This window comes from Chaetomium fimeti (assembly GCF_033439085.1).
Source record: "Chaetomium fimeti strain CBS 168.71 chromosome Unknown B0H64scaffold_10, whole genome shotgun sequence".
In the NCBI taxonomy this organism is placed as follows: domain Eukaryota; kingdom Fungi; phylum Ascomycota; class Sordariomycetes; order Sordariales; family Chaetomiaceae; genus Chaetomium; species Chaetomium fimeti.
In genome coordinates, this window is record NW_026944338.1 from 336,996 (window position 1) to 352,395 (window position 15,400).

The following is a 15,400-nucleotide window of genomic DNA, read 5'->3' on the forward strand; positions in this document are numbered from 1 at the left end:
GCGGATGACCCTTGCTGCTGCCAACCCCTGCAGGTTACGCTACTCAGGCAGGCAGTCGGTCGCGCACTCGCGGGACACCACGCCAATCTCGAACACGACAGCCAAGACTTTCAGGTTGGTCTTTCATTCCCATCCCATCTTTCCAAAACTCTCCTTGCTCTCGCGGTTCCATGCGCCAATGGCCACACCGTGTTGAGGAGGAAAGATGCGCCAATTTCTGTCGTTCCTTTGGCTTTCGTTGCTTTCTTTATTAGTGATTCCCTCTTCGGCATCATCCGCCGCCGATTACCACGAACAACTCAATCTCAAGCCGCTCCCTCTTTCCGCCCTCCTCGCCAGTTTCAACTTCCGCTCCAACACCACCCTCTCCGAGTTCGAAAAGGGCAACTTCCGCTTCTTTCCGCGGTCGCTCGGTCAGATTCTTCAGCATGCCGGCACACGCGAGCTACATCTGAGGTTCAGTCTGGGGAGGTGGGATTCAGAGACATGGGGAGCGAGACCGTGGGACGGTGCGCGCGAGGGCGGGACCGGCGTGGAGTTGTGGGCGTGGCTCGAGACTGATACAGATGAGGAGTAGGATATCCTAGGTTGTTTCCACCATACCTTGTTTTCTTGCTGACAACCCGAAAACAGAGCCGATCGCAAATGGCTGACCCTGACCAACGCCCTCTCGGGCCTGTTCTGCGCCTCGCTCAACTTCATCGACGGCACCCGGACGACACGGCCTGTCATGTCTTTCCAACCCGAAGGCGACCACTCGACAGATAACAATATGCATCTTCTCTACGGTGTGCTGCCACACGAGGTGGTGTGCACCGAGAACTTGACCCCTTTCTTGAAGCTCCTACCATGCAAAGGAAAGGCCGGGATTGCGACGCTTCTGGATGGGCACAAACTGTTCGATGCGTCGTGGCAGAGCATGGCCATCGATATCCGCCCGATCTGTCCTCCTGATGGGGAGTGTGTCCTTCAAATCGAACAAACCGTCGATATGGTCCTTGATATTCATCGGTCCAAGCGGCCCAGAGGTAAACTACCTACCCACCCCCCTCCCTCGGCCATACCGTCGGTTTATTAACGTGCTACAGGCAACCCCATTCCCAGGCCCCCGCCTGGCGACCAACTACCGTGTGATACCTCGAAGCCTTACAACTCACACGACACATGCTTCCCTGTGGACCACACTAGCCAGGAGTGGACCATCTCCCAGCTCTTCGGGAAGACGGTCAAGGGCACCTGCCCCCTTACGGACCCTACCATTCCACCAGTCTGCCTGGAAGTCCCCCACTCCAGCAGTGTCTTCGTCTCGAAGGACGTCCACGAGAAGAAGAACGCGGACCGCCTGTCTCGCTGCTTCCATATCTCTCCCGACACCGAACTCGAGATAATGCTTCCCCGCTCCGAACAGGATGCCTCCTCGGCCATCACGACCGACATCGTCACGCCCGAGACCCCGCTTCTCTACGCCGAGCGCAGCTTTACAGGCCATGGCCAAGAGCGGGGCGGCGTCCAAACTATCCTGCGGAACCCGAGCCCCGACACCGAGGTCGAGTTCATCTACATGGAATCTCTCCCCTGGTTTATGCGCATCTACCTCCACACCATGGAAGCCCGCGTCGCCGGCCAGCCCCACGCAAACAAGTCCCTAGTCGAGCAGGTCTACTACCGCCCAGCACTCGACCGCGCCCGCGGCACCCAGCTGGAGGTGCGCATGCGCGTGCCGGCCGCGTCGACCGTGTTCCTGACCTACGACTTTGAGAAGTCCATCCTGCGCTACACCGAGTACCCGCCGGACGCGAACCGCGGCTTTGACGTCGCCGCCGCCGTCATCACCATCCTGGACCCGCCGCAGACGGTCGGCCGCTTCGCCGCCTACACCCTCCGCACCACCTCGCTGCTGTGCAGCCTGCCGACGCCCGACTTCAGCATGCCGTACAACGTCATCATCTTTACCTCGACCGCTATCGCCCTGGCGTTCGGCGGCATGTTCAATATCCTCGTCCGGCGGTTTGTTGCCGCCGACGAGGCCCATGCCACCGGATTGGGGGTGTTGCTGGCGCGGTTGAAGGGCCGGTTGAAGGGGGCCGTGAAGGGTTGAGGGGCGGGGTGCGAACGGCGGACTGAGGAGTGTCAAGTTTGCAAACTTAGAGTGTGAAAGCAGAATACAACCACGTCTTTTTTTTTCTGCTGTTCAGTTTTTTTTTTGAGTTCTTGCTCGGTGATATGGCTAAGGGGAGGGTCAGCCTTCTCTTTCCCCCCGCCTCGTTCTGTGCTCTTTATTCTTTCCACTGACGATGCTGTCGAAGCAACCCCACGTTACATGTCCTTGTATCACCCGGGTGGGCCCGGCCTGCGAGCATCGAATCCCCGTTGTGCCATCGGGGTTGTTGCCTGGGTGTGCCAGGGGCCGGGGAGCATTTCCGCATCGGCTCGGGCTAATCCGCTTCAGATCGCCGCAAGCCTCGTCCAACGGTCCAACGGTACCCTATCATGTCGTTGGTTCTTTATCGACCACCAACCGCGCCGGCTGACCCGGAGAGAACGCCGGTCGGCATTCAGGGGTGTCGACAGGATTTCGTCCCGAACGGGATCCTCGTGTCCAGGGCACGTATCATCTTCAAATGTTGGTCGATACGTGTCCCTCGGCGGCCAGGGGTTTGGGGTGAGGAGGGGAGGCCGAACCAACTGGCACTGAGCAGCAGTACAAATACGAGCGAGGTGAACATTGCGCATCATCAAGTAACCACAGGTTCAACAGCACTCACCAGCGCACAGCACAGCAATAAACCCGCCGCCTCACACAAACAACCAAACCCGCCGACAACCAACCAACCAACCCCCCCCCTTTTACCACCAAATGGCCCACCCCTCCAACCCGCCCACCACCGCCACCCCCCTCGACATAACCCACTACCCCACCGCGGGCTTCTGCCGGGGCGGCGGCGGCGGCGGCGGCGGCTTCTTCCCGCTCGCGCGGCACCGGCACGAGCCGCTCGCCAACGCGGGCTGCCTGGCGGCGCGGCGCGACTGGGCGCGCCACACGGGCCTGCCGGCGGGCGAGTTCGGCGCGTGCAACCCGCGGAACGGCAACTTTGTGGCGCTGCTGTTCCCGCTGTGTAGGGTGGAGCGGCTGTGGGTGGTGGGGTATGTTACGGAGTGTATGTTGATCTTCTTGCTCTTGGTTTTGATTGCTGGTGGTTGTTTAGTTTGGGGTGGGTTGGTTTTGGTTTCATTTGGGTGGTTGGTGGGTGTGGTGTGATGTGCTGGTGTGGCGGTTGGGTTGAGAGTTGCTGACTTTGTTTGGGGAGGTAGATTCGTTTCTGCATGATAGCGTGGTTGAGGGGTTGGGTGAGGAGAGTGTAAGTGCTATCCGGCAGTGTCTTGTTCTCTTCTCTTCGTTTGCTCTTTTTCTTTTCCCGTCTTACTTCCCTTTCTCTTGTTATTTCCCTTCGCTTTTATTCCCTCTCCTCTTCTCCATCGGCACGATCCTAACGCTCCACTCCAGTCAGCTCAAAGGGACAAGTTTGGTCTCGGGGAACTAGAAACCGCGAGGCCCACTCTCAAGGCTGGGAGGAAACAGATACAGGCCAAAATAGTGTCCCTGTTGTCCGAGACGGACAAGGCGGGTGCCGCGAGGGTCATGGACGTCTGGAAGACCATGCTCTCGAGGACGCTCCGAGACAAGACCAAGGATTTCGCAAACTTGGAAGAGTACATCGAGTTTCGCAGCATCGACACGGGCGGAGCGTAAGCTTTCTGTTGCTTGCACAACCGCGTTCTGGGCCCGCGGCTAATCCAGAACAACAGGTTCGGCGAAGCCCTCATGTTGTTCGGCCTGGGCCTGACCCTGACCCGGGAGGAAGACGCCCTGCTCGCAAACGTCACCCAGCCGTGCTACGCCTGCTTTGCCCTGGCCAACGACTACTTCTCGTTCGATCGCGAATGGGCGGAAACGCAAGCCAACCCGCGGGCTTCCAAGCCCATCAACGCCGTGTGGCTGTACATGCGGTGGCGGGGGGTCAGCGCGGCCGTCGCAAAGCGGCTCGTGGCGAAGGCCTCGAACCGGTACGAGGCACGGTTCCTTGAGCTCTGTGAGCGGTTCAGACGGGAGCATAAGCCGATCTCTCCCAAGTTGGACCTGTACCTGCGGGGGCTGTCGTACCAGGTCAGCGGCAATGTGGTTTGGAGCCTCAACTGCCCGCGCTACTACCCTGAGTTCCGGTACGATCCGAATGCGGGCCTCGAGGATTCCATCACGTCTGAGCTGCGGGGGAAGAAACTCGTTGCTAGCGAGGGCGACGCGCAAGCCGAGTAGGGCATTGAGCGGCGTCATCTGTTGTCCCTCTTTATCAGCGGCCTCCCTGCGCACGGCTGTCAGACGGGGAATGGGGATGAGGGGGTGAAGGGAACGAGGGTCGGTGACTTAATTATCAGACAGTACGCGTATTGACGTTGCTGGTATGCGTTCCATCCTCCAACTGAACTATACATGTCCATCATCTTCAAGTGCGGCTGCACGGCATGGTTGGATCGCATCGAGCTCTGGCCTCCGGCCCGGAGATAGCACCGCCTCTTGAAGCGCCCGCCGGTCGACTTTAACACGGCGAGATAATTGTGCCCCTTCAATGCTACTAGCCCAGCATTTGTTGCTCGGGTTGGAACATGTTAGCTTTCTGATCGTCACCGGTGACGCGCAGGTGCTGCGTTGACGTTGCCAGTAATGTGACTAGATGTCGAAGCGTCGCCGCGCAACCATCCAGCTGCCGACGCTTTCGATGATGATCATTCGTCCAGTGAAGACACTAACATTATTTGTATGTACTTAGTTCCCGCAGCGTCAGCCATGAACAGATAGAATACCTATGCAGCATGCAGAGTCACTCAAGCGGCAAGTATGTGGGGGTAAAGTAGAAATGATGCGGACCACGTCTGAATCTCCCCAGCGTGGCCCGGCTCTCGCCTCGCACCATTGCCTCGACCCTCGTGGGACATCGAGGTCAAAAGCGGTCCCGGCGTCAAGGAGATCCAAACCAACACGTCCTCCAATCTAGAGCCTGGGAGTAATGACAAGACACACGCGGTGCAATCACAACAGACGGCACGGGACACGGGGTTTCCGTGTCAAGATAAAAGTTGATCGCTGTTATTTCAGTGATGTGATGTATAGGTACCTACCTAAGTAGGTTAGGTGTCTCATGAGTTGGTTCCGTGAGGTAAATGCCTCCAGTCCCCGCAGGTGCGGCACGCCGTCCGCCACGGTAAAGTGGTCGCTGTCTAAAAGTTGCAAAACCGATTAGATGGCTTTCTCAAAGGGTTCCTACATAGGACGCCGGTGTACGTACCTTTAGACTTGACGCCGCAGGTGCGGTTTGGACCACCAACGGTAAACCAGGACGACGGTGACAAGAGCCATAACCGGATTCCCCAAAGTTCGGACCAGCCCATCGAGAAGTAGGAGCACAAACTGACCGAAAGCGATGATGGTATCCGCCTTCGTCATGACGGAACCGAGAAAGGCGTAGAGAAGGACGAAAATGAGATTGGGGAGAAGCTCAATAAGAGCGAGTATGCACTTGGTCGCAGCGTCGATGAGAGCTATCGCAACGTCGCGAAAAGCGTGGATTAAACAGTGCGCGATCTCGGCCAGGGCTGCGATCAGCGCCAGGGCAACAGTGCGAACTTTGATTAGGAGATCGCTGAAGGCGGATGCGGGAACTGCGGTTTGTTAAACGTCTGTGGTCAAAAAGTATGGATGCAAAAGGGTAACCCGTAACCCGTACCTTGATTCGCCATCGTAAAGTAAGTATGGCCGCGACGATTCCGAGAAGAAGCTGGAAGATCCTGGTGATAACTGGAGCAAACGGGATGTCGAGAGTCAGGACGATAGATGAGCGAAGAAAACTGAAGAGGAACAGAACAGGACGGCCGATTTGACCTTGAGTGAATAAGTGAAGACAGGAGGGGAGAAGAAGAGGCACAAAGGACAATGTTGACAATGTTGTTCTGTGTTGATGGTTTCCCAACGGAGGGCTCAGAGACGCTCAGAGACTGAGGCTTGTCAATTGGTCTTAAGGGGTCGCCGGTTGTCGAAGAACGGGCACAATGTGGCCTTTTGACTGGGACGGCACCTCGTGACGACATCCATGATCCCAAAGACATCGGACGACAGAGTATGATACAAATCATTATGTAGCGAGAATAGTAGTTTATCGGGCCACCCCTCAGCCTAACCTTGTTATCCTTTCTGAACACAAGCAATTGAATACTTGACTGTTCAGGGAGCTTGCTTCTTTTGCCTTGTTCATAATGGTACTAGCATATCGAGCATAATTGTCAGTCAACAGTGGACAAAGCAGATATAATCATCCGGTTGTTCATTCTGGAGCCACTCTTACCTCCTCATTATGGGTTTACACTATCATACACAGTGAGGCGGTTGGCAGTCAGGAGAGGTGCATGCTGAGGCTTTGTTTAGTGTAGTTGACAACCTAGGTTGAGGCAGTCTCCGATCAGGCACGAATATGATCGGGCTCAGTTGTGGGGATAGGCAAGCGTCGGTATTACATAGATGTATATGATTGCTTTCTAGCTATAAGACTTTTGTTTAACGAACTTCGAATATATTACAGTACCTTCCGGCAGTAGATGCCCATGCAACGCCCATTCCCATAACATGTGCCCTTGCCGTTAATGGAGACGGGGTATCGTTGGAAAACCTAGCGAAGAGCGAGGACCTAGGCTCTTGATATCCTGCCATCGTCAAGTTCCTACGCCCCTCCACGCAAAGACGTGACATGCAAGACAAGGTCCATATAACACCGATTTGTTACCGTGCACGCTGTACCCGGCACAATCTTGAAAATGCCCTGCGAGCCAACGACAAAGTCGTCGCCGCCTACCTGCACCCGAAGCTTCCCGCTAGCCAGCGTGCACATGCGGGTCTTGGTTGGATCGGCTGAAAAGTGGTGTACTCGGCCGGAGGTGACGGTGATTGCTTGAAAGTTGATGTTCTGCGACACCTGAACCGTCTGGTTGGCGGTGAGGTATGTCGAGGAGAATGCCAATGCTAAGAGAGAGATGTTAGCATATCTAAAAGGGGACGACGACGGGGAAACCAATAATGACATACCCTCGCCCGCCGCATTGACTCTACCATCGTCCATCTCCCAGTCCTCCATGTGCAATACCTTCTCGGTGGCACCGTTCCCTTCCCAAGCGGAAACGCGCGGCTCCCTGGCCGCCCGACCATTTGCGACGGATCGAGTCAACTTTAACGTCACCAACCGCGTGCGCCTCGGCTCTGCCTCATCGGGATGCGGTTCGTCATCCGACTCTTCGCCCTCCCCATCCTCATCACCATCACCGTTCGCTAGAAACAACCGCGCGGATCGCCTTCGCCCAGATAGCTCATTGCTCCACTCAGCATCGGCAGCGATGCCATCACCCAGGTCAGCGGCGCTTTCGTCGATGTTGACCCGCGAACCATGCTTCGACGACCATTCCCAGGCTGATGCCAACCTCCTGAGGCTGCAGGCGGACGAGTTCTTGCGGGCGATGCAGCTGGCGCACGCCCGCGAGCTGGTAGCCAGCCATTGGTACAAATGCTGGGCGGCATCGCTCGGAAGGCTGACACAACAATCGAACGGCCCGTCATGCCGGCGGCATTCACTGCAGGCCTTGGGGTTCAGTTCACCCACAATCTGGATAGCCAGAGCCATGACCTGCTTTTGGTTGAGATCGGAAGGCAGCGTCCCGGGGATGATGTTGAGATCCCGGAGCTTGGGAAGACGGAGGAGCTTCGCGATTTCAGGTGCCTGCCCGTCGGAGACCGAGAGCTCGGGAACAAGTGAGCGGATGTGATCCCAAAGATGGGTTGCAGCACTTTCGGAGCGAGCCCCAGAGACGTCAGTTGAGGCGTCGTTGCTGGTACCGGTTGATGCGGCTCGGGATGCTGTGGCAGAGTCCTTCAGTTGGTCTGCCATGCGAGACTCAAGGCTGTAGAGAGGTAAACGTGGTGGCGGTGGCGGCGTTTCATTCGGCTCAGGGGGGTTATTGGAGACAACGCGGGGAGCGGCGTCGTTGTGTGAGCCCACAACGGAGAAGGTGCCGTCGCCGTTGTCGTTGAGGGAGCAGGATTTGTGAGCGTTCTGAGAGGAGATAATAGCTGTCAGGTTCAGTCCTGTGTGGTGCCTCAATAACATGAAACTCACCATGAAATGGTACCCGAGATTCTTGCGGAATTTACAGGCTGATCGACACGACCTGACGGGACAAACCCACGGGCGGTCAGGGAAGGTGTCATCCAGTTCATAACCATCCGGTATCAGAGCGCCGGCCATGTTAACCAACTGTCCCGTTTCATCTGCGAAAAGAAAGGTGTGAGCGCTTCAGCCAGTGATAAGACGTGCAGCCAGCAATGACTCACCCCACCACTCCTGGTACGGGCGGCCCTCTGCTGCGAGTTCCAAGGCGACGTCGGCATCGACGTCCATGATCTCGAGATCCACATCAGCGCTTTTCCGGACAGAGTTCGGGTTAGGATCAGGCTCGGTCGCCTTGACCCAAAGAATACTTTTGGCAGCCATTCCTCGTGGATAAACAGGTCGCAGGGGCTCGGCGGTAACTTGGGTATTCGTCGGGTCTCGGGAAACGACGACGGCTGGCAAAGTATTGTTGCTTGTCCCCACAACGGAAAAGGTCCCGTCGAGATTGTCATTCAGTCGGGACCCACGGTGATGGCCCTATATAGACATCGTCAGCGCATCTCGGCCTCGAGAAAAGTGAAGCAGGTTTAATACTTTGAAATGATTTCCAAAATCAACGGGCGCCTTGAACAGACGGCGGCAGCTTCGGACAGGACAGATCCAGGGGCGGCCCGGTATTGTTGTGTCGGGTTTGTATCCGTCTGGTATCAAGACGTTTTTCAATGGGACGAGCGTGCCTGATTTATCTGTGGTAATGATTAACAAGACAGGAAGAAGGAAAATAGATACGGCTGCTTACCGCGCCACATGTTATATGGGCGGTCAGGGTTCGCCATATCAAGCCTCCGGCTTTCCCCGGGGACGCTGACTTCGCTAGGGCTGGTGGGCTCGTCGTTGTCGGTCTCCGTGGAGTCGCTGTCTACAGAAAGCGGTTTGGGTACGTTTGACGACAAGCGACGCGGGCCACCTCTCTGGGGGACTGTCGGTTTCGAGGCCGGATGAGCATGCGCCGCCGCATAGTGAAGGGTGGACGGCACCATGGGTGCCTTAGCCAGACTCATCGCTTTCTTAGACACCAGCAGAGGAGGCTTCGGAAACCCTCCGGAGCTCCTTCCATTTCCGTAAGTGGGATTGGCATAGGTTCCGAGATCGGTGAGCGTGCCGTCTTCGTTGTCGTTCAAGCGAGTGGCACGGTGCGAGTTCTGCGAGGCGTCATTATCAATATGGTGGGTGATCAACAGCGAATGCAAACAACGGTGGTCCCACTAACACAAAAGTGTCTCCCTAAGCCGTTTAGACCGGTGAGCATCTTTCTGCATGACCTAACTGGACACACCCAAGGGAAGACGGCATCGTCGGACTTCTTGTACCCAGCGGGAAGCAGAGCGCCGGCGGTTGGTATCTTATCTCCAGATTCGTCTACCAAACTGTGTTAGAAAATAGGCGGGGTGGTCGCTGGCCGTCAGTCTATGACAGGTTTACCTATCCAAATCTTGTAAGAGCGATCGTCCAATGCCGAATCGAACACTTTCTGGACCTCTGGGGGCATTGACGGTTTCGGACTTCTCGTCGTCTCCAAAGAAAAAACCGGAATCTGGGCACCAGACATTGATTTGATGAAGCCCGCGATGGGTAGATTCGGATATGAGCGGGATGATTCCTGGGTACTCTACATTTCGCCCGATAAGTCAGGTGCCAAAACTAGGTACCGGGTGCCTACCCACTAGGTAGATTTCCGGAAAGACGGGAAGGAGAAGTTATGAATTGAATAGAAGCGGCAGAGTGACATACTCTGTTTTCATCTTGGTTAAACGCGGGGGTTGGCTGAGATTGCGAGGTAGGGTGAGAAGGTCCGACCGGAGAGCTAGTTTTTTGAAATGGTTTTCGTTCGGTCTGGTTTAGCACGCCGGGCACAAGACCGGAAGACGGGTGTGAATCATGGCTTGCATGGGTGGCTGGGCTCGGAAAGGATGGAACGGAAGGAGAGGGTGTGGCGTGGTTGTCACCCGGTCGAACAGTAGCAGCGGGACGGCCCGAGAGCGGGAAGGCGCCGCTGTGACCGGTTCGTCTCATTTTGAAAACCGGACGAGGCCGAGGCTCGCTCGATGCCGCCGAGTCAAAAGCATTATTGTCCTGCTGCGCCTGAGACAGGCTGCTTGGACCCACATGTTGTGTTTCTTCAACAGGACGCTTGGGTGGTGCTATTGGGGCCGTTGCTGGCGTTGAAGCTGGATTGAACTGGAACTCAGGGCCCCCAGGCATGGCGACGACTTTTGGGGTAGTACGGTCTGAGAATTTGAGAAACAACGCGCCGTGTGGCGCGAAGAGAGACGGACGTCGTTATCACGATATGCATGCAACGCAGTACGACGGGAGCTGCAAAAACGCGAGTCGCGGTCGCATTTTGGGCTCGGCGAGATCAGTGGGGCGAAGGGGCACGAACAACCCTTACCCTTCGGACTTGGAACCTTCCCAAGCATGGAGGTCTGAATGTAGCCCTAACCCTTGCCTAACTCGAGCCCCTCTCATTCACCCCTCACCCAAAGCCAGCGTCGATGCCGGGCGAGCAACTACCTCACCGACTTTGAGGAGAGTGAGCACTCCGATCCGCAGATTTCCTGGCGTCCACCCATAACTGAATCTATCGCTGCCCATAATGGTCGGCTCACAGCCGCAAAGAGCGCAAATAATCCTCGCACCCTCCCGCCCCGCCATCACCGGCGAGGTATCGGTCTTCCTCGCGGGCACCACAACCAGAGCCTCCAGCCCGGACTGGCGGCAGACCCTCACCGAAGCCGTGTCTCACCTGCCCATAACTGTCCTGAACCCGTTTTGCCCCGGCTGGGACCATACGTGGGGGCCCGCGCGCATCTCGGAGCAGGTCGAGTGGGAGTTGGACATGCAGGAGCTCGCTGACGTGGTGGTCGTGTACTTTGGCCCGGAGACAGACGCGCCGATCAGTCTGTTGGAGCTCGGCTTGTGTGCGCGGTCCGGGAAAGCGATTGTGGCTTGTCACCGAGACTACAGGAAAAGAGTCAATGTGGAAATTGTGTGTCGCCGGTTCGGAGTGGAATTCGTTGACACCGACGGTGATGTGGAGGGGCGCGTCATCAACAAACTCACGAGTCTATTGAGAGGGCCCGACAACGAGTTGTGAAGTCCATTAGAGTCATTTCCATGGGGTCAACCTACCTCGTCATTGAGTTCGGACCTCGGGATGCCCGAGATTGATTGACACTGACTCTGGATGATGCACAATTTGGGAGTGAAGCGACGCATTTGTCTGGAAACACATATCGGAGTCAAATGAGATGGGCGTAATGAGAGGCTTAGCGATTGACTCTTTCGGCTTTTCATTAATGACTCCCTTCTCTGCAAGTTGGGCTTGCGCTCTTTGTGGTAAAGCAGAGTGAGCAGTCAGAGCAATGTGGCCCGTGCCACCACTGGCTTGCGCACGCCATCGGCGGTGGAACCGGCCTTGCAGTGCCCCGCTCCTCCACAATCTGGAACCAACCCGTCGATTTTGACTCATCAAAACTGCCACGCTGACCTTTTAATAGGTCGCCTAAGTCGCTCCCCGACCCCTGCTGACGGCTGAATGCGCTCCCTCACCAAGATCCGAACCTTTTTCCCTTCGTTCAGACCGATTTACACCAAGCCCCGGTTCCCGAGGGCATTTTCGATGGCATCCATCACAGTCCACAACTCGCTGAAACCCGGCTCGCCGGTCCCTTTTGTGCCCAGGGAGGAGGGTAAGGTCTCGTGGTACGCTTGCGGTCCGACTACATACGACTTGAGCCATCTCGGTCATGCCCGCAACTATGTTTCCACCGACATCATCCGCCGTATCCTTATCCATCACTTTGGCTTCAATGTCAACTTCGTTGTGAGTGTCTCCTGTGACTCTCGTCTCGTTGTATGTTTGAAAAAGACGAGAGATCACTAACCTCGCCATAGATGAACTACACGGATGTGGATGACAAGGTTGGTTTGGTCATCCCCGAATCTGTTCCCGGATGGATGCCTAACCCCGTGCTCTGTAGATCATCATCAAAGCTAGGAGGAAGCGGTTGCTCGAGCTCGAGAAAGAGAAACCCCACTCCGCCAACCATCTTAGGGAGCTTACATTCAAGGCGTTTCAGGCTTACGCCGAGAACAACCTCCCTCTACTAACCGGAGCTGAGCAGTCGGCCGTGGACGAGCACAACTACCTGGAACGGAAAGAGGCCGCTTACGGCCATGTTTTGGCAGGCGGTCCCCTATCAGGGGAGGGCAAGCCCGGCGACGCCGAAGCCAAGGTGAAGATGCACCTCGGCAACATGGACTCTGCGGCGAAGTCGCTTAGGGACGGTGCCGGGTTCGACGGCGCCGAGGAGGTCCTGCTTCCGTACCTCGACTCCCTGTACAAGGAAACCATCGACACCAGCGACCAGACCATGTTTACCGACCTCACACAAGCCATGGAGAAGGCGTTCAGCGATGACATGGAGGCCCTGAACGTCCTACCCCCGGATGCGGTGACACGAGTCACCGAGTACGTCCCGCAAATCGTGTCGTTCGTCGAGCAGATCATCACCAAGGGGTTTGCATACGAGGCCAACGGCTCGGTGTACTTCGATATCGCGGCGTTCGAGAAGGCTGGAAACACGTACGCCCGGCTGCGGCCCGAGAGCAAGAACGACAAGGCGTTGCAGGAGGAGGGGGAGGGCTCGCTATCCAAGAGCCTGGAGGGGAAGAAACGGTCAGGTGACTTCGCCTTGTGGGTCTACCCTCCTGGTACCAGTTCTGGTGGTTAGCACTGATAAGCGGCGGTTGTAGGTGGAAGAAGTCGAAGCCTGGTGAGCCGTTTTGGCCTAGTCCCTGGGGTGCGGGTCGCCCTGGCTGGCATATTGAGTGCTCCGTCATGGCGTCGGACAAGCTCGGCGAACAGATGGATATCCACTCCGGCGGCATCGATTTAGCGTTTCCCCATCACGACAACGAGCTGGCCCAGAGTGAGGCCCACTTTCACCAGTGCGAAAGGGGCGAGCACTCCTGGGTCAACTACTTTTTGGTATGTACAACTTCAAAACTTGGGAGCCTCATGATTAGCCACTGACACGCCACAGCATATGGGCCACCTATCGATTGCAGGGAGCAAGATGTCCAAGAGCTTGAAAAACTTCCAGACCATTCAAGACGCTCTGGCAACGACCTACACCGCCCGCAACATGCGCATCGTGTTTCTTATGGGCCGTTGGAATGACGGGGTCGAAATTTCTGTTGATATGCGGAAACAGGCGGACAGCTGGGAGAGCACGGTCGATGTGGGTGCCCCCAAGTCATCGGGAGATTTAGTGTTGCTAACAACGACAGAACTTTTTCACCAATGTCAAGGCGAAACTGGCAGAGGCTGGATCAACAGCGGACGGGATTAAGGGATTGTCTCTCGAGGAAGGCACAGGCTTGACAGAGGAGCTGGAGCAGGCTAAGAAGGATCTCGATTCGGCGCTTCGCAACTCGTTTGACACCCCCGGCGCGATGCAGGTGATCCTGCGGCTGGTCAAGGACGCAAACATTTACATGAACGACAAGTCCGTGCAGCCCAACTTGCAGGCTGTCGAGGCCGTTGCGAGGTGGGTAACCAAGGTTGTCGGCATTCTTGGTCTGGACGCCAGCGCGCGGCCTCCATATAACGGCCTCGGGTGGGCCTCTGCCAGCGCGGCGGCCAACCTCGAACCCAAGGAGGCCGTGAAGCCGTACGCGGAAGCGTATGCCAAGGTGAAGGCGGACGTCGAGGGGTTAAAGCTCGCCAATCCCTCAATCCAGAATCTTCTCCAGCAGCAAACACCGGAGGCCGAATTTGCCGATCTGGAGAAAAGCGGGGAGCGCGACGTGGAGAAACTGGCTATGCCGTACCTGCGGGCAACTTCGAGCCTGCGGGATGAGCTGCGGGCGATTGTTTCGGCCCTCGAGTCTTCAAGCAAACAGGCCGTGCTCTCACTAAGCGACCGTATCCGCGATTATGACCTCACCGACCTGGGCGTTCAGCTTGATGACCAGACCGATAAGCCCAGCTTGATCAAGTTTGTTCCCGCAGCCAAGCTCATTGCCGCGCGCGATGAAAAAGCGGCACTGCTGGCGGACAAGGCTAGGCAAAAGGAAGAGGGTATGTCATGCTCTTGGATTTAACGTACTGATCACTAACATGATGGAACCCACTAGCGCGGAAGGCGAGGGAGAAGGCGGATGAGGAGAAGTGGGCCAAGGCGAAGCTGTCTCACAAGGATATGTTCAAAGCCGACGCCAAGTACCAGGAGTGGGACGCCGAGGGGCTTCCCACTAAGCTCGCGGGTGGTAGCGAGGTGCCCAAGAGCCAGGTCAAGAAACTGAAGAAGGAGTGGGAGAGGCAAAAGAAGCTGCACGAGGAGTATCTCGCCAAGTTTGGTGGCGCCTAAAAGGCGGGCTCTGCCGATATCTCAATCCACCACCCCGGGAGGACCTGCTGGTTTCAAACCTCTCCCTGCGGGGCGGTGTTAGGGTAGCGGTGAATAGACAGGCGATGGTAAGCAATTCTACGATCTTTTGGATTTAGTCGCACAGGTGTCAGGTGGTTTAGACAAACACGCAACTTAGGTTTCGAAGTCGATACGGCTCCTCTCTGCTCGACTTCGGTCTCGCATACAGGTTTCCTGTCTCCTCAAGAAGGTGTAGTACGGGTGAAGACGCAAAAGACCGCACTCTTCAAGCATCAACCGAGGCTATAAACTGTCGCTGTCGTGGGGAGGGCGGAAGCATGGAATCTAGACTTGGTGGTTCACCCTCATGGTCTGGATTTGCTGTTTTGGTAGAGCTCGAAAGGTGCTCTCCTTAAACCTACGCTGAACAGCTACAAACGAAGACGCGCGGATGTAGAGAACAACAGACTCCTGTCATCTGTCCCTGACTGTGAAACGCTGCGTACCAGATCCTTCACCAAGTATGGACAAGAAACCACGATCGCGACGTTGAAAATCAAAGATGTGCGTTCTATATCATGATACAGGGCCATCTGGGTGCGTTCAAGGTCATTACAGCCGCAGTACTGCCCTCAAACACCCGCGGTGACGCTCCAAGCCACACTCCCTATACCACCACCTATGAACAAGGGGGGAACGTTGATACCGATAAACACGCTCTTCTCTAACGCGAGTGGCCAAATATGGGCAAGGGATATA

The 15,400-nt window shown here is 56.3% G+C and overlaps 6 protein-coding genes across 6 annotated transcripts; 3 read left to right on the plus strand and 3 right to left on the minus strand.

Moving 5' to 3' along the window:
• Positions 1–87: 87 nt before the first annotated feature.
• Positions 88–2,294, plus strand: B0H64DRAFT_44492 (GPI transamidase component PIG-T). The gene is made up of 3 exons (XM_062806814.1): positions 88–573; positions 634–1,028; positions 1,089–2,294. The coding sequence occupies exons 1-3, from the start codon at positions 206–208 to the stop codon at positions 2,096–2,098; spliced, it is 1,773 nt and encodes a 590-aa protein (XP_062654721.1). The 5' UTR covers positions 88–205; the 3' UTR covers positions 2,099–2,294.
• A 563-nt stretch (positions 2,295–2,857) lies between these two features.
• B0H64DRAFT_420504 (isoprenoid synthase domain-containing protein) lies at positions 2,858–4,315 on the plus strand (the record flags this gene model as incomplete). The annotated part of the gene is made up of 4 exons (XM_062805463.1): positions 2,858–3,158; positions 3,313–3,359; positions 3,506–3,747; positions 3,808–4,315. 4 exons carry the CDS (start codon positions 2,858–2,860, stop codon positions 4,313–4,315), a joined length of 1,098 nt encoding a protein of 365 aa, XP_062654722.1.
• A 1,029-nt stretch (positions 4,316–5,344) lies between these two features.
• On the minus strand, positions 5,345–5,793 carry B0H64DRAFT_377970 (uncharacterized protein; the record flags this gene model as incomplete). Its single annotated transcript, XM_062802554.1, has 2 exons — positions 5,345–5,715; positions 5,781–5,793. The coding sequence occupies 2 exons, from the start codon at positions 5,791–5,793 to the stop codon at positions 5,345–5,347; spliced, it is 384 nt and encodes a 127-aa protein (XP_062654723.1).
• Positions 5,794–6,706: 913 nt separating this feature from the next.
• On the minus strand, positions 6,707–9,471 carry B0H64DRAFT_44584 (uncharacterized protein). The gene is made up of 7 exons (XM_062806875.1): position 9,471; positions 9,004–9,406; positions 8,799–8,950; positions 8,426–8,741; positions 8,211–8,362; positions 7,130–8,147; positions 6,707–7,066 (listed from the first exon to the last, which is right to left on the minus strand). The coding sequence occupies exons 2-7, from the start codon at positions 9,263–9,265 to the stop codon at positions 6,768–6,770; spliced, it is 2,199 nt and encodes a 732-aa protein (XP_062654724.1). The 5' UTR covers positions 9,266–9,406; position 9,471; the 3' UTR covers positions 6,707–6,767.
• On the minus strand, positions 9,466–10,573 carry B0H64DRAFT_44606 (uncharacterized protein). The gene is made up of 2 exons (XM_062806889.1): positions 9,996–10,573; positions 9,466–9,873 (listed from the first exon to the last, which is right to left on the minus strand). The coding sequence occupies exons 1-2, from the start codon at positions 10,464–10,466 to the stop codon at positions 9,667–9,669; spliced, it is 678 nt and encodes a 225-aa protein (XP_062654725.1). The 5' UTR covers positions 10,467–10,573; the 3' UTR covers positions 9,466–9,666.
• A 1,313-nt stretch (positions 10,574–11,886) lies between these two features.
• B0H64DRAFT_330887 (tRNA synthetases class I (C) catalytic domain-containing protein) lies at positions 11,887–14,641 on the plus strand (the record flags this gene model as incomplete). The annotated part of the gene is made up of 7 exons (XM_062800965.1): positions 11,887–12,090; positions 12,162–12,188; positions 12,248–12,963; positions 13,023–13,257; positions 13,313–13,510; positions 13,560–14,352; positions 14,409–14,641. The coding sequence occupies 7 exons, from the start codon at positions 11,887–11,889 to the stop codon at positions 14,639–14,641; spliced, it is 2,406 nt and encodes an 801-aa protein (XP_062654726.1).
• Positions 14,642–15,400: the final 759 nt, after the last annotated feature.